We start from the raw sequence: 20,591 nt of genomic DNA, 5'->3' as shown, positions 1-20,591 counted from the left end.
GTCTATGCAAACACACGCTCACAAAAGAGAATGAATAAATACATCGAGGAGCGTGTCTGACCTTTCCAGACGAACTCTGGAAACGAATTTCAGGTGTTTGCGACAGCTGCGCTTGATTATTTTGTGTAACTTCATTGACAAGAACTGTTTTCGTTGAACACGAGCCAGATAATCGTCGAATACGTCAAGCCTTAAGTCTATGTTATGACATTACTGGCTGTCACGCATTCCAATTGATGTGTACCAATTTACTTACTATTTGTCAATTTGAGGGATGAAATTAAAAACAATTTGTATTTATTCCTCTGAAATAACCCGTTGAATTTTATATAGAAAATTGTCTGTCAAATGAGACTTTAACGTGCATTGGAACAAATATAGATGTGGACGTACTTGACACGCAGACCCAGTTTCAGATTGTGACATTTTCAAAGTAGTAAATAAAGATTTTTCGCCTTGAAACTTCCAAATTTAAGAATTTTTAGGTCCTGCTTAATTTGATACAAACTATACTTTTATTTATTTTAGAAAGTCTGTTGTTCTTCAAATGTTTAAACTCTAGATATTAGGCATATACATTTTTAACTCGCTGTACTACAGTTAAGAGCTTCAAAAATTGATCTGTATTGGCATGTATAAGAAGTATATTTGGAGGAGCATTTTCCAGATCATAAACTTACCAAAAAATACTTAATTTTATTTACCGATTGTTTCCTGGAGTCTATAATGATCAGATCATTCTGAAATGATTTTTATTGGATTAGTTTGACTTTGTCAGAAAACCTAGACCAAAGTCCTTTTGTTATAGATTTTTCTCAAATTTTAAAAACTTTAAATTGAATTACTTGGTCATCAATATGTATATTTATTAAGAGGATCAATTTTTCTTCGTACAAAAAGTATAAAAAAATCAGGGCTAAATTTAGTGACGAAACGGAAGGTGCGTCTGACCTTTTAAGGCGAGTTGTGGTGAAGGGGTCTTCCATTTTCATGGCCTTTGTTGTAGGTTAGTGTTTGGCGACACGCACTGTCACGCGGCGGCGGCGGCGGGCGGACGCGGCAGCAGCGGCATGATGTGTTCGCGACGCGTCCGCCGGACTGAATGCAGAAGGGCGGACGACCAGAAAACGGCGGTGGTGTGTTCCTACACACGTGACACAACAATCGATACTCCGGCCATGCGAGTAGCGTGACTGAGAGTGGTGCGGCGGCCTGCTGGCTACCCTGCTTTTTCTTTCATTAATTTAAAAGGAGACCGAGTCTGCGGCGATGAAAACACGCACGCACACCCCGAATCCGAACGGAGTCGCTTCCTATCGGTGCCGCGTTTGCATTCTTAATTCTAATTGAGGCCCAATCGATGGCAATCGCAGCCGTTAATAATTCCGCGCCGCTGGCTCGCGTGGTGGGATCGAAACTCGGCTGGGCCTTCCGAGAAGCACCCCACGCCCTTGTCAAATTAGGGGTGCGTCGGCAAGGCAGTTCAATGGGGCTCTGTAAGCTTTTGTCGCAGATGTTTGGTGTGCGCGATTTAATAAGGCAGACAGCGCGAGATTTTGGCTTCGTGTTGGGATCGTTGGCTTTAGGAATGGATTTCCTAGATTACGCGGAGTTACTTAATATTGACTACCACCGAGGTGTGGATCTAAAAGAATGATGTTATTGTTCCCGTTGGCAAAGTTTAAAAGTAGTATAGGGTCGTAAGAACAACTTAAGGCCATGCTTTTTATGCAAAACGTTTAGCAGAACACTGAATATAAGAGTAGAAAAGGTAAAGTAAGCAAAAAACATTCGTTATGTGTAACTGGTGCATTGCAAGAAAGGCGATTGCAAAATGACTGTGTGGTATAAGTATAAACTAAAGCCACAAAACCACACAATAAAATATCATAAATAGCAAAAGAACATAACACAAACAGTTAAATAATTTAATCAATTTTGTAGGTTGGATAGGGTACCCTCTTGGAAATTTCATTCTGTTTCTTAGAAGTGCACAATTAGAGCAGGCCTACTTAAGCCTGTTTTCCTGATAGGGAGCCATCCTTGGAATTAATTTCAATCACAACCATTTCCAGAAATAGTTTGTCTAAAACAATTCACTATATATGCGTTTTAATATTATCAGTTCCTATATTCTCACTTTCTTGTTTTAAGACTAGTGATAAGGTGTGCACTCTGAACAAAAAGTATTTTATATACCGCACCACTCCATTCATCGTCATCATCACGTCATTCACGGAAACATTCAATTGGCAATTTCGCGAATTTGTTTTCACACCGCCAAAAAAATGTACTCCATGCTAAACACCCGCGTAAGTAAACACGCATTGCCCAACGCTTGAGCGTAAAAAGAGCGCATAAATTTGGAATAGATGCGGGCCACTTTCCCTTCGGCGATCGACGAAATTCATTCAGAGAATCAGTCAGTCCCTGTTCGCCATTTGACAATGACGCCCACCGAACGAAAATTGGCACTTGTCACCGTCGCCCTTGTGGTAAGATGTAGTATATACGAGTCGTAGAAGTATCGTGTTTCACTACAAATACACATTGTCCGTAGGGATTTCTGCTGGCGAGTGCAACCGCGGGGGAGGTCAAAGTGGAAAAATCCAAGACGCAAACTGTGAGTAAAGATATCGAGCGGAAAGAGAGCTCATATCTGTAGAGAAAAGCAGTTTACTCCAAATAGCAAATAAATTTTGGGAATGAAAGGCTAATTTAGCAGCGCAGGAATATAGTAAATATGGGACTGAAGTGTATTTAAACTAACGATCTGCTGCTGTTCTCAAAATTCAGATCCCCTCTCTATAAAGTGCATTTATTTGTTTTATCTTTTGTAATTTTTATGTGGGTAGGTATGGAACGAAGTTACACTGCTGGCCCATAACAATAAACATATATTTTTTGTTAACCTATAAATCAGAACGTTTATCAATCCTAAAAAATTGACTTGAACCGATTTATGCAGTGGTGTTTGCAATGCACATTATCAGCTGAGGAAATCAAATTTCCTCCTCACACTAATCTGATTTTTCTCTCGCGTGACCTCAATCACCATTTATACGAATAAAACACATTTGACTGTTCAATACTCGGCAAATTGCCACAATTTCAACTCTATAGAATGAATTATTGTAGGGGGAGCAGAGAGGCTTGCTGCCCACCCTGGGTCTGCTAGCCCTGTTCAAGCTGTCCCGGCCGCTGCTCTTTTCAGGTGGATTCCACAGCTACGGCACCTTCGGCTCGGCCGGTGCATACTATCACCCGCACCCCCAGCCCTTTGGCTACCCCTACGGAGGCATCGGGGCCATCGGTGCGGCCACGGGCGTGGCCGGATATCCGCCAGGTTTGTACTTATAATGATTGCACTATCATTTTTCAGGTTCTTTGGCGTGTTATATTGAATGGAGGAAACATATTGAATCTTATTGAAATTTGAAAATAAGGGATTTATAATTTTTAATTTATGAAATTCAAATGTTTTCTTCTTAAAATTAATTTTACAATTGAATATTAGTATGCATTGATATTAAATTAAAGTTTCAGTGTTGCAGGATTTTTTTTCGGGTTTTTCCGTAAATTTAACCAGTGCGTGCTTAGAGATAAAATAATAAAGAATCAAAGAAAGATCTTTAAGGAGCTTCGCAATTTGTTATTAATTTATCTAAAAATGTTTGACAACAATATAGGTAAATAGTATGAGTAAGAAGCATTTCCCTAGGTATGAAATAGAAAATAAATCGCAAATCGCATGAAACCGTGTGAAATTAACTCAGGTGTGGTCACACACGTACTCGAGCGGCAGAGTGAGAAAGCTCAAAGCTCGCAGAGGCGCGAACTAGTGGCGTTTGAGCGCGCTAATAAATCACTTTGGAGTGTTGCGTTTTCAGTCAGACTGAATAATGAACGCGCGTGTCGGTCGCGGTCCCTTCAACATATCTGAACAGCGAGAGCAGGACGCGATACGGCAGTAGGAGGTCGGTGCTCAATGCCGGGGAGCCAGTGGCCGCCGCAACACCGCACACACGCACCACTCACTCGCTCTCGCGGATTACACACGTGGTTGGTGCTCGCGCTCACCGGCGGTGGTTGCACAACGGTGCCATAGTTCGTGCCACCGCGAACAAGACTTCATCAGGCCGCGGGGAGTCGCAGCAAATCTCTCTCTCTCTCTCTTTCGCGCCTCCTCGTCGAGAGGGCCGAGAGAAAGGGTTATTACACCGGTGCCGAGCAACATTGATTTCAGCTGACTGTCTCGCGCTGCCAGATTCGCAGCCGCTCGCAGGAGGTTCTCCGGAAAGCACACGTGGTTGGGGATCGTGAACCGCTGCCGCTTTCAAGATAAAGAGATAGAGCGGCATTTCATGCTGTTATTGTTACGAGTACTTATTGAAACCCACCACAAGAGGAAAATAATATTAATTTTCACATCATTGCAAAAAATGAATTATTTTTATATTAATAAACCAAATCCGCAAAACTGCACGCCAATTTTTTTCACGGTTTTGATAGTTAAAATGCAAAATAAAATAATGTAAAAAATGTATTGTGAAACTCTTTAAAGAGGTGAATCGACTAATCTGGATAATTATTCCTCATACATTCAAACAGGATATCCTCACTACCCCGTGGGTTACGCTGGCCCGTACGGCACTACCAACATAAGGGGCGTCCATCCAACTAACGCTATCCCAAACAATGCAGTGATTGATGACTTGTAAGAATTTTTCCGACGGTAACAAAAAAAAATATTTAACAATTTCTTGCGCAGGCGAAAGGATCAAGACAACGAAGCGACCGCTAAGCCAGGGTATTTCCAGTACCTGCAGGAGGCAGCGTCACCTTTACTGCATGCGGGTCAAAAGGTCCAGTCAAGGAGTTTTCAATAAAATGGATCGTGTTTTCCATATTAATTATTAATTTATTTAGATCACGAAATTTCCATCAAAATTTTTGCGAATAAACACGTGTAAATTTGTCATGGGAAGTGTTTTTATTGCCCACATGGTTGCGCAAGGCCTCTCATTCATGCAGGTGATGAGACCTATTTATTTCGTTTGATGATATAATTATTGGTTGCGTTATCAAAAAAGTAGCTATTTATGCTTTCAAGGCACACATGCATAAACTAAGGTGATGTTTCTATTTTTAGAACTTGAGGTGATTGAGCAATTTATACAAATGATTTGCATGCGCACTTGGATTTATTCAATAAATTAGTTTTATTCAACGCTGAGAAGACAGTATTGAAAATGACATGATGATACTTTTCTGTACACTATTTTAGAAGAAAAACAAGTTATTAATAATTTGAATTAAGACTAGTTTCTTTTTATACAACTATTTGTGTGTATCACTGCAGCTATATTTCGGATTTTAAAAAGTTGAACACGCATTCAAATATATCATTAAATCATTTAAGAGAAAAAGCTCGGAGTCCAGCAAACATCAATTTGTACTGACAAATATAAACTAAATCACAGCCATTTGCAATAGGGACATCAATCAATCCATCATTCCTACTTTGCGGTTGAGAAATAAATGCAATCAACTTACAATATGTGGATTAGTATGCCAATTTAGTGCATTTTAGGCATTTCAGTAACGAGTCATGCTGAGAATGCGTTCAAAAATGCCCCCAATTAAAAATACGGGCATTTTAAGCCAGAGAGCAGAAAGCTTTTAAAACTTAACTTTCAATTACACGCAAGAACCGCATACTTTTTTTTCTAAAGCATTAAATTTTAGCTCAGCCAAATATTGTTGACACGGCTCCCCAGGTGAGTCCAATCATTGTCCCGAACAGCTCCAGGACAAAGATGAGAATGGCCTCGGGCGTCAGTTCCAAATCAGGGTACTCCTCATAGTCCTCATATTCGTCCTCATCCTCGTTGGAGGTCGGACCTCTATTGCCGGTGAGGGCGTTCAGGATGTTCTGCGTGACGTTGCGTCGGTGCTGCCAGCGGGTGGTGTTCCGTCGCGCCTGCAAGTAGGCCATCAGTGCACCCCCGAGCCGTGACTCGGCCGACACGTTGAGCTTCCTGAGCATTTGATCGACATCGGCGCCGACGTCGGCGCCAGCAGGGAGAGCGGGCCACGCGGCTGCCAGGCAGGGCAGGAGGAAAACCTGCGCACGCATTTCGAAATTAAATCAGTGCTTGATATGTTTTGAATAATATCCGTGTCACACATGGGCTCGTTCGTTCGGCAAAAGGCTTATTTGTATGCCGGTGCACGCGGCCGTCTAGAGTTCCGCTACTCCGCAGTCCTTGGAGAATTTTAACAAGAGCACGCGTGCTGATTGGAACTCAGTTTCGGTCGATTTTAAAACAAATGTCACACTATTGGCCTCAATGTAACTTATTCTTAACAAAATAAATCATTAAATCGTAATAAGATGACATTTCTCTATTAATTTTGATATAATATTCTGGTCCATTCCCATTCAAATTGTAATTAAATGCAGAGGAAATTAAAAGATAAATAAAAACTTTGCTCCGGTAGCAATAATTTGAGAAATTTTGGGCTTTAATATTTTGTCTTGTTCCAAAATTAGCTTCAATGTTTGTAGCTCAATTTTTTGCGTCAACCGATTTCTCTTTTGGGCTCATCGCACTCATTTCGGTTTGCTTTATCTGTTTTCTGTTAACCTGACTATCTGTTATCAGCAAATAAATTATATGTTTTGACAATATTCCGTTCAGCACTGCGAATTTTGACGATAGTAAACACAACTGATAATTTAAGGCAACGTTGCAAAAAGGATAATAAACACCAAACCATTTTTGCTCTCTTCATTTTAAAAATTAGTAGGTCAGAAAATTATAAAAGGATTCAGTCTCAAAATAAAACAAAGGGTTATTTATGGACGGCAGAAATAACTAATGTGAAACTTACCATACACGTGACGAGGGCCTTCATGGTGAATATTCACGGCTTGTGGAGCACTTGTGCACGAATTGGCTAACCCGTGAACACTGATTGACAGTTATTGAAACAATCGCTCACTGCTATATAACACAAAACCAATCCTCCCACCCGCCGCGGATCGCCATGGTCACAGTGTTGAATATACGCATTCAACCCCGCACGTTTCCGACAACGCACTAATTATCTAAATCGGCAGTTTCGAACACGACCCTGTTAATGCTATCATTGAGGCAATAAATCGCCATTAAAATTTGCCAAATTTGGCAAGGACCCGAGCAATACAAGCGTGCGTTGTGATAAAAAGAAACAAGCCAAGTTCAATGCATTCCACATTTGCTTTGATCAACGTCACTGCAAGCATCAATCTAAGGAACGGTTTGACATAATTTTCAGCAGTTAAAATTAATATTATTTTGAACTTTTCTTTATTTTAGAGGAATAGGCTTAACCGTCAAAGCAGTTAGCAAATATTATTAATTGAATACACATAGAGCATAATAGGTTGCTACTGACAATGAAGATATTCATCTCATTTAAAAGTGCTGTCTGTCTCAAACTATAATCTAATATCGAATATTTTCCATTTGTTTGTAATGCGCACTCTGTATAGCTAACCCATTTGCTTAATTGTATTGATTTCATGAAAGGATTAAATTTCTACAGACACTAAATATAATCTTATCTATAGGTGATAACGAGCGATTAAAATTATAAAAACTGTAAAATTTTTAATAATTTGTTTTAGTTTAAAAAGTTATATCAATATCAGCTTAAGTAGGTTGGACTTATATTGAACAACAAAGTTACACACGAAGAAAAAGAAAATCGTTGTGACCTAAGAGCTTTTTATAAAGACATCTAATAACTAAATGATTGGCAAGTGCGGTGAAACGCTCTGTTGCTCTAGAAGTATTATAGTTTTAACACATGTACATTTTTTGCAAAAAAAATATTCCTTAAGAGGCAGATATCGACGGGGACCACCGCAAATTGAGCCACCATTTTTTTCATGTTAACGATATTTAGCAATTTGTTACAAATATAGAATTAAAAAAATTAAGAGTAAAACAATTGCACGCTACTGACGAAAACTAGTTTGGATGAAATTAATCCACATAGCAACAATTTCATATTGATTTTTCATGTGTTTCGTTTCTCCTTGCTCAGCAACAAAGAGACGGAGTATTTACCAGAATTAGGAAATAATAATTAGGTATTATAATTTTATTTCCTGATGCGCCGTCGAATGCCGAGATGCTGGAGGAACTTTTAGATGGCGCGAGACTCGTCAGCCCACACACTTAAAGCCTTTGAGATAATTTCTCCCATAGCGAGGATCGCACGCAGCAAGGTTAAACAGAAAATATTGGGTGGGGACCACCGCGGCTGCCAGGCAGCGAAACCAAAACAATATATCTAAAGGAAACGCATATAGCGTGGTTGTGTCAATGCACGCCTGAAATCACAAGACCATCACAATCCACCAGTGTATTTTAATTTGGTGGTCGCTGCCTCACTAGCTGCTGGGCGGAAGGAAAATTGTCGGCGAACACGTAAGTGCACAAAGATATCTCACTTAACTGTGTTTAACTAGTGAGTCGGGTTGTAATAAACAATTCTAAATATAGGACAGGACAAGGAAAACCGACGGTCTCTTATTCAAACCTGTTGCAGTCTGCGCCAAGACATGGCCGTGAACAGCGACGGAATTCAATTGAAAGATTATCAACGGTACAATATGCCTAGCGATCCTCCACAGGTCGACTTCAAATTTTTGTAAGACTTCCGTTTGATTAATTTCATAAATCTAAACAAGTAATCCATGAAAACTGTTTTATTTATTGGTCTCTTTATGTTATGTTTTCAATTCCGCAGGAGATTTCCTCGGTCACCACCTCGGTCGTTGGCTAAAACGCCTTTAGCTCAATTGTCAATCGACCATGCGTCGTACGAAGCCAATCTGAGAGTTCAGCTCCAAGATAAAGGACTTGAAGACAGTGACGAGACCTTGACGGAACCGAATTTTACAGATATTCTCGAGTTCTCAGACGAATGCAAAGTGAACGTACTGCTGATTTACGCCGTCTCTAAAGGGAACGCACCCGCAGTTACGAAGATCATGAATAAATCAAACGAATCTACACCCGAGTACGAGTGCCACAACCTGAATGCCCTCCAGGTGGCCGTCGCGTACGGTCACGGTGACTGCATCGAGGCTATCTTGAGACCCACTTCGTACCGGAAAAGGTGGCTTGAATCCAAATTTTTCGGGTTTTCACTCATCCATTTTGCAGTGTACCACAAAAACGTGCACTCCCTTGAGGTGAGCCAATCGTTGGTAGTTTTTTATGATCTTAATTTGGGTAGCCCACATATATTCTAATTAATTGTTACACAAGTACTTTCTTATCTGTATTGCGCTTTTGGAATTAAAAGGGTCGAATTAATTGCTGTGCGTTGTGGGCGTGCTTCGCTTTAATTCTGGTGTAGTGGGGAAAAGCGTAATTCGCGCGCGCGGATTGAATATATAAATAAATAAAATCCGGAAGTAACTAAAAATTATCTGAAAAAATCTGCGTTTCAAAAACTGATTCTTTTCCTAAATTTTCAGATTTTATTAAATTATTGCAGCGAGGAAGTAAAAGGTTCTGATGATTTGTTTATTCAAGACTTGTTGAATAAAGGCTGCGATCACACACCGCACTACACAGCTCTTCACATTGCTGCTCGACAGGTAACATGTTTAATTTTATAATAAATAATTTTATCACGATCTCTGGAGGCTTTATCACGAGAGAGGCACGAGAATTTTTAAAAATTACTTCTTGATTGGCTACAAATGGTCGACCTTGGTTTAAGACGCATTTCATTGTGAAATTTTCAGGATTTGCCTGACATGGTGAGCGTGCTGGTCGATAGAGGCGCCAACTTGGACGCAAGACTCGCCAAATCTGCCCATACACCGCTGCACCTGGCCGCCTTGTCCAAGTCAACGCACGCGGCGGAGAAGTTGATCGAAAAAGGCGCGTCGCTGACCGCAAAAACGGGTGACTACTCGCTGACGGCCCTGTCGTTGGTTAGCAGCAAGATTCCCCGCGCCCTGGACGCCATCATGCCAATGCTAAACGCTCGCATCAGTCTGGACGAGGAAGAAGACGCCAAGAGGCTGGTGCTTGACTTCAGTAATTTGCAGAAGTCGCCGGACGACTTTGAGATGTCTCTTCTTTCATGCTTTGTCACGTGCGAAGAGACAAAATATTTGCAGCACCCGCTATGCCAGGCGTTACTGGACAAGAATTGGGAGCGTGTACGATTATGGTTTTTCATGCGGCTGTTCCACTATTTGATCCTGTTGACGAGTCTCACCACCTACATCATGGCCTTCCACTCTGGCTTCTGCACCCCGCCGGAACCAAAGTAAGGAACCATTTTATTACCAAGAGTAGTCAAACGTGAATTAAAACGTAGTAATCGATCGGCGTGAAATAATATTGCACTTGAGGAACTTATTTTGGCAACAAACAAGCCTATTTAATAGACTAGGGGGTACTCATAATTCCATAGGTGTAAAAAGGCAGGGACCATCAAGTTCCGAATCAAAAAAATGTTGCTTCACTTGACTAATATTTCTAAAAATCCTGATTCTAATTATCTAATATCTCAGGTACAACTACACGTCAATCACATGCCCAGGAAATTCGACCCTGTTTGAAACCGTCAACAATAACGATGGTTTGAAAATCTTCATCAACGCGGCATACGTACTTGTAGTGCCCTTGACTATAATCGACATCATCCGCAAGCTGATCGGCTTTTTCTCGTTCGCCAACAGCCCCTCGACGCCCACAATGTTGAGGACCTTTATCCGCTATTTGCAGCAATTTGAAAACTACTTTGAATGGTTCTGCTTGCTCACAACCCTGTACTTATTCTACACAAAGCCGGATCAGGGCACATACCACGACCGCTTGGCTCCGCTGATAATTCTTATCGCCTGGGCAAACTTCATGATCCTGCTGGGCCAGCTACCATTTTTTGGCGTCTACGTTGAGATGTACCTGTCTGTGCTGAAGGAATTCCTGAAGCTGCTGATGGCCTATGTGTGCCTCCTGATCGGCTATTCAATAAGTTTCTACATGATTTTTAAGACAAAGGACCCATTTTCCAACCCTCTGAAGGCGATCTGGAAGACGATGGCCATGATGATCGGCGAGCTCGAGTACAACGAACTCTTTGAACATGACGGCCTGACAGTTCAGGACATGGACCTGCTCTCCTCTATCTCTGTGCAGATTATTTTTCTCACATTCATCTTCACGATTGCAATCGTGTTAATGAACCTGCTGATCGGTATTGTCGTCCACGACGTGAATGAAATCAAGAAATCGGCCCTGGCTACTAAACTCAAGCGCAAGGTCGACCTAGTTGAGTACCTGGACACCACCTCCGGCAATATTCTCTTCGTTTTCCGCCTCCTGCGAAGGGTCACTTGCTACGACAGTCTGAGTAACTGTTCGATTCTGAGGAGGAAGGGTGGAAGGAGGAACAAAGTCGCTACTAATGAAAATCAGGATAAGCCCTTTATAGTGACCTACACGCAGCCGAAGCACAAGGACTTTGACAGCGAGGCGTTGTGCGAAGCCTTGAAAATCGCCCTGGAGAACAAGGAAGTGAGCATAAGCACTGAGCCAGGAGACGAGGTGGACGGTAATAATTTTAAGCGCGCGGTCAACAACCTGCAAATCATCTTCCGGAGAAACAACGCAAAAATATTGCGTCTGACCAATGAGCTGAATGAACTAGTAAACAAAAATAATTTGATAGCGCAGAAACTGAAGAAGTAACCAAATTAAAGTACCATGCAATTTTGCATAATGGAATTGATTAAATTGAACTGATATTAGATGTAAATAATGTCATATATTTTATTAAACACTAACATTTTATTATACGTATTATTTAAAAATCAATAAATAAATCAGACTACTTTAAAATACTATTGGTGTTCTTAATTCATGTTTAATGCCATAAAATATGCATAGATTTTGTAGCTTACAGAAAATAGATACGAAAAATTTCTTAGAAAACTAAGTGCCACTTTGTTATCACGAAAAACGTGGCATCCATATTATACAACTGGATTTAGTTTTTAGGAGAGATATAGAAAAAATAAATCTTATCAATCACAGCTGGCATTCGAAAAGGATTTGGAAATATTCAATCTCAAGTCTGGATAGAAATCTTAACTTCGCTTTCCTGCTATAATATTAAACACTCAACAAGCGAATGGGAACGGTATATGTAATAAAATGGAAAAAATATGTGCCCAATTTGAATGATGTGTCTGGAATTTCTGGACACATAATTTTGAATTTATAGTGCCCTCATTATATCGTTAGGATCGTTAGTGTTGCGGAAAAAGGTCCGATCTCAACTCGTCACTGAAGTCGCTTGAAAGAAAAAGCCCGCCGGAATATTTTACCAACGACAATTAAATTGTCCAAATGCAACTTCCGCAAGGAATTTTTACTTGAAAAATGGGAAAAAGAAATGTGTCCTAACACCTCCAATCTATCAAGTATCACAGATATGTAATATAATTTTATCTAATTTGATGAAATGGACGAAGAAAAAGTTTAACATCACAATACTAAACTTACAAACTACATACAACGATGCTTACTTACCACCGACGATGCAAAACTAAGTTTTGAGGATTCCGTTTTGGTTTTAAATCTGGAACCGTGCATAAAACCTGATTTCGTTGTGAAGTTATTTATAATATAATACTAAATAAAATGTACTAGTTTTGGACTGCATGCACCGACACACTGATTGTGAGAGTCGAAGTCCCATGTCCCATGATGAGACCAGCCCCTGCTCACTCATATGGCGCGAAAATGAGCCAGCTAAGAAGTTCTGCAGCCACACACAGGTGGCAGGTCGATAGCTTTTTAAGCCAATCAGAGGCCGTCTCGGAGTTAGTTGCCTGTTACGCCCACGAAAAACTCCGCACATACGCCCCTCTACGCCTCCCTCTGCCCGTGGGCGTAACCGGCAACAAACTCCGAGACGGCCTCTGATTGGCTTAAAAAGCTATCGACCTGCCACCTGTGTGTGGCTGCAGAACTTCTTAGCTGGCGCATTTTCGCGCCATATGAGTGAGCAGGGGCTGGATGAGACTGAGACGTTTTTTGATTGTTGACTACTACAGCTGCAGTTGCAGATGAATGCATCCTGCTCAGATCCTGCTGCACAGCAAGCACGTGTGTTTGTTTGGGTTTGGAACGGACAGGTCGTCGGTCGTCTCGTGATTTTGTTGAGGTATGGGGGTGGGGGGTGGGGGGTCCCTGTCGTCGTCGCTGGTTGTGCCTGTGTCTGATTCATTTCCTGTGAGTAAAAAATGCACCAATCACAAACCAAGGCCGCAACGTTTTCCTCAACCCGATTGGTCTACCTTTTCGCGCCAAGTGAATGAAAAGAGCGGCAAACAGGATGGTGCAAGCATGCATCGTGAGACTGGCATCAGCTGGTTAGCAAAACATAAACATTTAAATCATATTTTCACTCTACAACTCTCTAATCAACATCTCATCCCTTGAATTCGATTTTTGTATGTTCAGACAGAACGTTAGTATCTTGTAGGATGTGTAAAGTGTAAACAGTGTCTTATCAAATCGTGGTAAAAACGAAATAAGAAGTACGTAAGTCAAAATTTCTATTTAGGAAGGCATTTTTCAAGCACTTGAAGGAAATTTCATAGATTTTTATCAAATCCATGTTTTTACAGCGTTGCAATGGACAGCCAGGCTTCGTTGAGTGTTTTGGGAAAGTTATTAGATTTAAAACAGTGGCAAAGTCAACAGCACGAGAGGCTAGTCAAGGAACAAGAAAAACACCGAGAAATGCTTGTTGAAGAACAAAGTTCACGATTCCAGCAGTTAAAATTTCCTGGTAAGAGTTACCCATTTCGAAATTACATTTATCAATCTTAACATCAATCAAATTGGTTCTCAGATCAAGTAAAGGATCTTGCCGCTTATGACAGCGAATCTTCTGTGTCTGCTGTAAATGAATCAACATTTGATGATAATAATAAAAGTGGTTTTCATGACCATGAAGTGCATCCAAGGGATAAATCGGAATACGGAGGCGATGAAAGGGTAATTTGCTGATTGAGCTTAGTGGGTAAAATATCTATAAATAATGTGAGATTAGAATTTTGCAACGATAAAAACCAGTTCTCAAGAGGAAAATGATGACAACGTGAAGCCAAAGAGACCCTTCCTTAGAAGAGGCCAGGGTCTCACAAGATTCCGAATGTCCAGCGAGGACATGGAAGAACAGAGAAAGAGGATACTCGCCACTAAGTCTAAAAAAAAGGTGTCCAGCAATCCTGAAAAGGCGCTACCGGAAACTGCTCCGAAGAGTAAGAACACCAAACAACTTAAAGGGAATAAAGTAGTGGCGAAAAGATCAGCACCAACCAGCGGTTCCCAGAAGGTACTAATTAAAATTTAAAATTAATTTTAGAATGACTTAAAATGTCCTCTTTCAAGGGCCAACTACTAGTGCCAAGAGCGCCAATCCCTCCAACCCTAAGGCTGGTGCCTCCAAAGAAAAGTCTTTTCCAAGAAAAGAAAGCCGCTGGAAAAAATGCGAAAAACAATTCAGACCCAAGGAACCCTGAGGCCATGCAGGAACAGAAAACCTGGAGCTCGGTTTTCTCAAGGGCACAAAATGAAATTTCAACTTCCTCCCCTATGAAAAAGGTAGAGTTTGCAATTTTCAATCTGTTTTTCACAGATTTTGCTTCTTTATAGGTCGAACAGAGGGAGCTGAGGGTATTTGAACGGATGGAGCAATTGGTTGACGACTCAAGTTTTTGCTCCAGTTCCTCAGTGTACACTAGGTTCATCGAAGGTGGCTATATCAGTTCCATTCAGAATACGCCCCAGGGCTCCCCCATCAAATCAGCAGCGACTCAAAGCCAGTCTCCGTTGGCCCTGGAGGCGCCATCCTCGACACCAAATCCCGCTATCGAAAACGCAAAATCGCTCCTCCATCAACTTGCCGCCATCAGATTTGGACCTCCCGGTAATTTTATGCAAACATTTTTTAATATTATTAATTATAATATAATAATGGCTTCTCTGAAGATGGAGCCAGTGCTGAGTTCTGGGAGAACAATCAAGGAATAAATTTGAATGATCTTAAACTGGATTTGTCTGGCTTGCAATGTGAGACTTCAAGCGATGATGAAGGTGGCCAGCACAGCGTAAGTGTATTTAATTCTGCATTGAACGTCTCTGCTCACTTCTAAAAATTAGCCTATCAATTTGACTGATGGAGAATGGAGTAAAAGTAGCGAATCCAGTGACGGCGAGACTTCAACTGACGCGTCAGAATATGGCAGGAGGTTGCCCGATGAGGAAGAAAACTGTGCGCCCACTGACACAAAAAGTGCTCCTGCTAAGAAGAATGTGGAAGAGCGTAGTATTTCTTCTGAAGACCCTGAGGAGCCACGGAATGTACAAGCTAAACTTGTTTTTTTTAATTATATGATTAACCAAATTGTTTCAGCTGGACGATAGTCTAGTATTGGGCTCAGCAATGCACGCCAGGCTGGAGCAGTTGCACAGGGAAGTGCTGGTCGTTCAGGAGCAGCAGACACAACTGCAGAGGCAAAAGCAAGACTTGGCCTGCGAAAAAGAAATATTGGCCAGGGCCCTGCAAGAGGCAGAGGAGCAGAAAAAGCGGTTTCAAGGCAACAAACTGCAGCACTTGAATGAAAGCAAAAAAATCGAGGAACTGAAAAAACAGGTATTTTTGTTATCTTATTATGCTTTTCAGACTGTTAAATTTTTCCTAAAAGCTCCAAGAGCTGCAAGATTCGTGGAAGGAAAAAGAGGTACGCTGGGCGTCAGCGCAAGCCAATCAAAGGGCTCAGTTGCGGCAACTCGCGCAGGAAAACAAAAATCTGGCCTCACAAATTAAAGAATTGAAATTGAACCAGGCCAAAAAGGTTTGCAAAACCAAAAACACCTGAAACTTGCATCATTTAACTAATTTTTTGGTTGTTCAGGTTCATTTCGCGCTTGCAAGTAGTGCCAAGAGCACAAAGAGCAAAGGGCTCCCGAAATCAGCATTGAAAAGGCAAGAAGAACCAAACAGATCTTCTCCTGAGGTTGCTAGTGAAGAAGTTGATGCTGAGAACGTTGACAATAAACAGGGGTCAAGGATCACGTGTGCCAGAGATCTAGATGACGCTCTTAAGTTGTATCAAACGCTTTGTCCCAAAGAGGATGCTCCTAACAGCCCTGCGATGACTCCTAGATCGATCAACAAAGCTTACTTTGATATATTTTATGCCAAAAACAACGATGCGGTAGAAGAGTCCAAGTGTAAGAGTACTTTGGTCGATGCCCCTCCAAAAGAACCAGTTCGAAGAGAGTCATTTGAGAAACTGCGAGAGCCTATCTGGAATAAAACTGTTTTGCCTGAGCTTAATTTGGAAGAAGATATGAGACCAAAATCAGTTTTGCCAGAAAAGATGAGCCAGCCAATTCGTGTCGCAGAAGCTACAAGGTAATATAATATATTTTGAAATATTTTTAATTAAGTTAATGTGGAATCGTGCAAAGCCAGAATAATTGAGCAGATACTCGTGACACTGGCAAAATTATCAGCTTTAATAAAATCATCCTAATCCTAATATTCCCTTAACAGTGACATCGTAAAAAGTCATAATATACATCCAGATGGGACCAAACAAATTTGGTACTCTAGCGGGAACACTTTGAAAGTGTCAGCGGATGAAAGCAACAGGCGGATGGTTTTTTACAATGGTGACGTGCAAGAGAGCTGGAAAAGAGAGGGGGTCACGCGCTATTTCTACGCTGACAGTCGAGTTTGGCACGAAACTCAATCTGATGGAACCCAAACCATTTCATATCCAGAGTAAGCCAATCAACAAAACAACGTCAAGATATACAATTTTTTAATCGCATTTTTTTGCAGTGGCCAAAAGGAAGTGTTAAAGAGGGATGGGAGTAAAGAAGTAAGTTTCCCAGATGGATCCAGCATGTGTATCGACGCTGAAGGGAAGCAGACCGCAAATCTGAGTGATGGATCCAAACTATTCCTTAATCTCGATGGTTCAAGCATTCTTGAAATGCCAAATGGATTGAGAGAAATTAGGACAGCAGATTCTACGGTATTTTATTAAAAAATATGTTGCGATGAAACTTAATTAGGGTATTCTGTAGACGTTGCAGTATCCGGATGGAACTATTCGTGTGCGGTATCCCAGTGGACTTCTTGAAACTAAATACCCTAATGGACGTGTTCGAGTAAAAGATGCCTCTGGCAAACTTATTATAGACACGCATTGCCCAGTTGACTCATGAAAATAATTTAATCTATTGAAAATATATATTATAAACCCTAAAAGGTACCTGATCGAATCTTGTAAAATAATAATAAAAGTTGTAAAATGACAATGCTAGGCAATGAGAAAATATATTGTAAAATGTGATTTAAATTTTATAAATTGTACCACATCATATAATATTGTGAAATAAGTGATAATTAATAATGCTTTAAAAAGCCTTGAAATAAAATTCCTATGGTGACATTTGGTGACTTTTTTGTTCACAATATCATAAACACTCATCCGACCGGACAGCTAACAATTAGCTCATATTTCTTTCACACAAAAATTCAAGTATGTTTTTTTGTTTTTCAAAAATATATTTGGTAACTTATTTGTAAGTAGAAATGGAAAGCAAGCAAGGCTGGCTGATGACAGCGTGGTGCGCCACTTGGAAGTCTATGACGTAATCCGAATAACTGGCGCACGCGCAGCGCCGCAAATCGAACCCTGTCCGAAGTCTAGCACGTAAACAAAGGATTTTCGACTCGCGGCGCGGCCACTTTGGCACTTTGCTTATTGCATTAACCCGGATTTGAAGCCTGCTTGTCGTCGATCGAGCTTGCAACAAGACGAAAATCCGACTTTACTCTTTCTCGAGCTCTGACTGCACCGAGAATTATTAACTGTTCCACGATCTCGAAACTACGATGGAAGGCGAAAACATTTTCCTCTTTGTACCCAACATCATTGGTAAGCGGCGCGTGTGGATCAAAGTGACTTTGGGCTCTCACTATCACAATTGACAATTTTTTAATGAGGCGAAAGATTTTTTTGCTTAGTCATCTTGAAATTCCTGCTATTTAGTTTCATGTTTATAAAAACTCTTTAGCTCTTGAGCTCTGAATTATTTTCCTGTTTTCCTCCAAAATCCTATCAAATAGAGTTGTTTTCTTTAAAATACTATTTTATTTCAGGGTATGCCCGAGTGATCTTGGCTTTGATATCGTTCTATTTCATGCCAACCAACTATGTTTTGGCCTCCTGGTGTTACGTGACGTCCGCTCTTCTGGACGCCTTCGATGGACATGCCGCAAGAATGTATAACCAGAGTAAGATTAAATTTAAATCATCTTTTGTATGACTTCCCTCTTTCATATCTAGTGCTTGAGGTCACGACTCAATTATTTATACAAATATCACGTTGTTCAACTTCTTCAGTAATATTAAATTATTTATTATAAAATTTATGCTTTTTCTTTGTAAGATGTTTGTTATTTTTATTATGAAATTTTCAGGCACCAAATTCGGCGCCATGCTGGACCAGCTGACCGACCGATGCGGAACAATGTGTCTGATGGTGACCCTATGCCTGTTTTACCCACAATACACATTCCTCTTCCAGTTGAGCATGACTATTGACATCGCCTGCCACTGGATCCACCTGCACACGTAATTAATTTCAATAATATTCCTATTGTGCGATCAGCCTGTTGGCTCACATTGTTAAGGCGTAGTTCTTACGAGTGTCAAAGGAATGGGAGATATTTGAGCAATTCGGGGATCTGATACTGGCTGCCCAATGTCAGATATTATGGCTTAAGGTGGCTAGTTGAGTGACTCCAAAAAATGTTCAAATAGCCCAATGGGCTGGGAGGCGCACCAGCGCTGACTCGCCACTTGCTGGTCCAGCGGCTTTGGAAACAAAAGTTCAAAAGAAATAAGCAACAAATCACTATATCATTTTTTAGCACCCTGATGCAAGGAAAGACCAGCCACAAGTTTGTTGATCTGTCTGGAAATCCGATCATGCGTATCTACTACACCTCCAGGACCGTCCTTTTCTGCATGTGCGCCGGAAACGAATTATTCTACGCTTCCTTGTACCTCCTGCACTTCACGCCTGGTCCAATTGGTAATTTACCTGATAGAAAAAATATTATCACTATTTTTGAAAAATGCACCGTGTTTCTAGTCGCTGGCGTCGGGCTTTTCAAGCTGCTGAGCGTGGTGACCTTCCCTGTTGCTGTGGTGAAGGCGCTGATCGCCCTTCTGCAGGGCTACATCGCCTGCATCAACCTTGGCACGATCGACGTCAACGAACGAGAGGAAGCGCGCAAAGTCAAGGCCAACTAAGCTTAAAAAATCTCAAAATCTCCGTAAGGAGCACTCCTCATTTTGAAAGTCCTGGTTGGAAATAACGTACTTCTCGATTTTACATATTTGTTAGTTTTAGTTACATGTTGTGCTTAGCAAAAGAGGGTTGGAGCTAAAGATGTGTGTGCCAAAGATTAATGTTATATATTACGTGCATGGAAGACTAAAGTGAATGGAGGGATGTCAATGTTGTTACCAACATTAATGTTAAATCGTGAGCTTACCGCTCTATTGAGTTGGACAGAATTCAACTGTCGATTGTTGTTGTTTTTTCAGCTTTGCTTTGGACCTTTTCAACTTGTCAATGTCAATTCAAAGTCACAATGAGACTAAAAACAGCTCATACGTTCCAATCAAAACTCTCCTTAAATTTTAGTAATTTAAACTTGCAACATTCTCCTTTGGATTGCAACGCACCCCTGCTCCCGGTCTGGAAAATTCCATCTGCATTTAATGTGCTGAGATGTATAATGTATTTATGTAATAGCTGCCTTGGATCACACTCACTCACTAGGACTATGAATAATTGCACAGACTTCGTTATTTGCGAATGAGATCAATTTCAAGACCTCACACAATAAATCCTGTTTCCTGAAAAATAACGGTGAATGTTATTTAACATAATACCCTTTAATAAGCAAAGGACAAGAGTTTTCCAAAATTCTCAAACGCAAATGCAACAAAGGAAATTAATTTAGAAATGATTGCAAAGGAGCATGTGATAATGGCTTTAATTATGAGGTATGTTATAATGAAACCGGTCTTCATTACACGAATCAAAGTTTTTTTAAGGACCAAATTAATCCCTGCAAGATATTATACTATATGGTTTGAAAATTAAAAATTTTCTGATGTAAAGATAAACATTTTTAACTTTTCTAAGTCAAAATAATTAGTATAGCCCAAGCTACCGTAATAAATATTTTATTCTTTGGGTCTTTACATTTTTTCAGTTTCAAAAATTTGACTTAATAAAATTGATGACTGTTCGGAAACTTAAATCTCAATTATCTTATTTTTATCATGCAATGCATAATTTACGATGAAATTGATTAAGCTTGAAGAATTTTATTTTGTTATCATTAACCAATTTTTACTTAGAATTACGACGAAATTTAAGTTTAGTCAATTC

General features: G+C 40.5%; 6 protein-coding genes across 7 annotated transcripts in view; 4 read left to right on the top strand and 2 right to left on the bottom strand.

Annotated features, from left to right (window-relative positions):
- The window catches only part of LOC135934960 (calcium/calmodulin-dependent protein kinase kinase 1), a 62,786-nt gene extending 61,707 nt beyond the window's left edge, over positions 1–1,079 (bottom strand). Inside the window, exon 1 of the mRNA XM_065476959.1 lies at positions 952–1,079. Coding sequence (XP_065333031.1) covers positions 952–992 — 41 coding nt within the window. The 5' untranslated portion in view covers positions 993–1,079. The remainder of the gene's footprint in view (positions 1–951) is intronic.
- Positions 1,080–1,902: 823 nt separating this feature from the next.
- LOC135934961 (uncharacterized) lies at positions 1,903–4,981 on the top strand. The gene is made up of 5 exons (XM_065476960.1): positions 1,903–2,495; positions 2,561–2,623; positions 3,139–3,346; positions 4,612–4,717; positions 4,772–4,981. The coding sequence occupies exons 1-5, from the start codon at positions 2,373–2,375 to the stop codon at positions 4,887–4,889; spliced, it is 618 nt and encodes a 205-aa protein (XP_065333032.1). The 5' UTR covers positions 1,903–2,372; the 3' UTR covers positions 4,890–4,981.
- A 137-nt stretch (positions 4,982–5,118) lies between these two features.
- Positions 5,119–7,306, bottom strand: LOC135934962 (uncharacterized). The gene is made up of 2 exons (XM_065476961.1): positions 6,898–7,306; positions 5,119–6,127 (listed from the first exon to the last, which is right to left on the bottom strand). The coding sequence occupies exons 1-2, from the start codon at positions 6,919–6,921 to the stop codon at positions 5,750–5,752; spliced, it is 402 nt and encodes a 133-aa protein (XP_065333033.1). The 5' UTR covers positions 6,922–7,306; the 3' UTR covers positions 5,119–5,749.
- A 970-nt stretch (positions 7,307–8,276) lies between these two features.
- On the top strand, positions 8,277–11,926 carry LOC135936372 (transient receptor potential channel pyrexia-like). Its single transcript, XM_065479164.1, has 6 exons — positions 8,277–8,483; positions 8,559–8,706; positions 8,806–9,253; positions 9,542–9,664; positions 9,815–10,347; positions 10,595–11,926. The coding sequence occupies exons 2-6, from the start codon at positions 8,618–8,620 to the stop codon at positions 11,772–11,774; spliced, it is 2,373 nt and encodes a 790-aa protein (XP_065335236.1). The 5' UTR covers positions 8,277–8,483; positions 8,559–8,617; the 3' UTR covers positions 11,775–11,926.
- A 1,535-nt stretch (positions 11,927–13,461) lies between these two features.
- Sas-4 (spindle assembly abnormal 4) lies at positions 13,462–17,566 on the top strand. Of its 2 annotated transcripts, none has more exons than XM_065479522.1 (14): positions 13,462–13,634; positions 13,721–13,884; positions 13,948–14,093; positions 14,149–14,433; positions 14,490–14,702; positions 14,754–15,027; positions 15,090–15,208; positions 15,261–15,461; positions 15,514–15,753; positions 15,806–15,955; positions 16,016–16,518; positions 16,660–16,890; positions 16,951–17,146; positions 17,199–17,566. In XM_065479522.1, exons 2-14 carry the CDS (start codon positions 13,728–13,730, stop codon positions 17,337–17,339), a joined length of 2,856 nt encoding a protein of 951 aa, XP_065335594.1. In that variant the 5' UTR covers positions 13,462–13,634; positions 13,721–13,727; the 3' UTR covers positions 17,340–17,566. The 2 variants fall into 2 exon arrangements, with proteins under 2 accessions (XP_065335594.1, XP_065335593.1); XM_065479521.1 differs by having other exon boundaries at positions 13,463–13,630.
- Positions 17,567–17,838: 272 nt separating this feature from the next.
- Positions 17,839–20,058, top strand: Pis (phosphatidylinositol synthase). The gene is made up of 5 exons (XM_065479524.1): positions 17,839–18,055; positions 18,280–18,414; positions 18,601–18,754; positions 19,054–19,217; positions 19,278–20,058. Exons 1-5 carry the CDS (start codon positions 18,013–18,015, stop codon positions 19,436–19,438), a joined length of 657 nt encoding a protein of 218 aa, XP_065335596.1. The 5' UTR covers positions 17,839–18,012; the 3' UTR covers positions 19,439–20,058.
- The last annotated feature ends 533 nt before the right edge of the window (positions 20,059–20,591 follow it).

This window comes from Cloeon dipterum, chromosome 2 (genome assembly GCF_949628265.1).
Source record: "Cloeon dipterum chromosome 2, ieCloDipt1.1, whole genome shotgun sequence".
Lineage (NCBI taxonomy): Eukaryota > Metazoa > Arthropoda > Insecta > Ephemeroptera > Baetidae > Cloeon > Cloeon dipterum.
Note: the sequence above shows the minus strand (reverse complement) of the source record. Positions and strands in the feature narration are given on the sequence as shown.

Bases quoted from the DNA above. Each gene is read 5' to 3' on its own strand.
- LOC135934962 (XM_065476961.1), bottom strand. From the start codon at position 6,921: ATGAAGGCCCTCGTCACGTGTATG. The intron at 6,128-6,897 runs GTAAGTTTCACA...ATGCGTGCGCAG, and splicing joins AGGCCCTCGTCACGTGTATG to GTTTTCCTCCTGCCCTGCCT.
- LOC135936372 (XM_065479164.1), top strand. From the start codon at position 8,618: ATGGCCGTGAACAGCGACGGAATTCAATTGAAAGATTATCAACGGTAC. The intron at 9,254-9,541 runs GTGAGCCAATCG...CTAAATTTTCAG, and splicing joins AAAACGTGCACTCCCTTGAG to ATTTTATTAAATTATTGCAG. The intron at 10,348-10,594 runs GTAAGGAACCAT...CTAATATCTCAG, and splicing joins TGCACCCCGCCGGAACCAAA to GTACAACTACACGTCAATCA.
- Sas-4 (XM_065479522.1), top strand. From the start codon at position 13,728: ATGGACAGCCAGGCTTCGTTGAGTGTTTTGGGAAAGTTATTAGATTTA. The intron at 13,885-13,947 runs GTAAGAGTTACC...ATTGGTTCTCAG, and splicing joins CCAGCAGTTAAAATTTCCTG to ATCAAGTAAAGGATCTTGCC. The intron at 15,462-15,513 runs GTACAAGCTAAA...AAATTGTTTCAG, and splicing joins ACCCTGAGGAGCCACGGAAT to CTGGACGATAGTCTAGTATT.
- LOC135934961 (XM_065476960.1), top strand. From the start codon at position 2,373: ATGCGGGCCACTTTCCCTTCGGCGATCGACGAAATTCATTCAGAGAAT. The intron at 3,347-4,611 runs GTTTGTACTTAT...ACATTCAAACAG, and splicing joins CGTGGCCGGATATCCGCCAG to GATATCCTCACTACCCCGTG. The intron at 4,718-4,771 runs GTAAGAATTTTT...TTTCTTGCGCAG, and splicing joins AATGCAGTGATTGATGACTT to GCGAAAGGATCAAGACAACG.
- Pis (XM_065479524.1), top strand. From the start codon at position 18,013: ATGGAAGGCGAAAACATTTTCCTCTTTGTACCCAACATCATTG. The intron at 18,056-18,279 runs GTAAGCGGCGCG...ATTTTATTTCAG, and splicing joins CTTTGTACCCAACATCATTG to GGTATGCCCGAGTGATCTTG. The intron at 18,755-19,053 runs GTAATTAATTTC...ATCATTTTTTAG, and splicing joins CACTGGATCCACCTGCACAC to CACCCTGATGCAAGGAAAGA.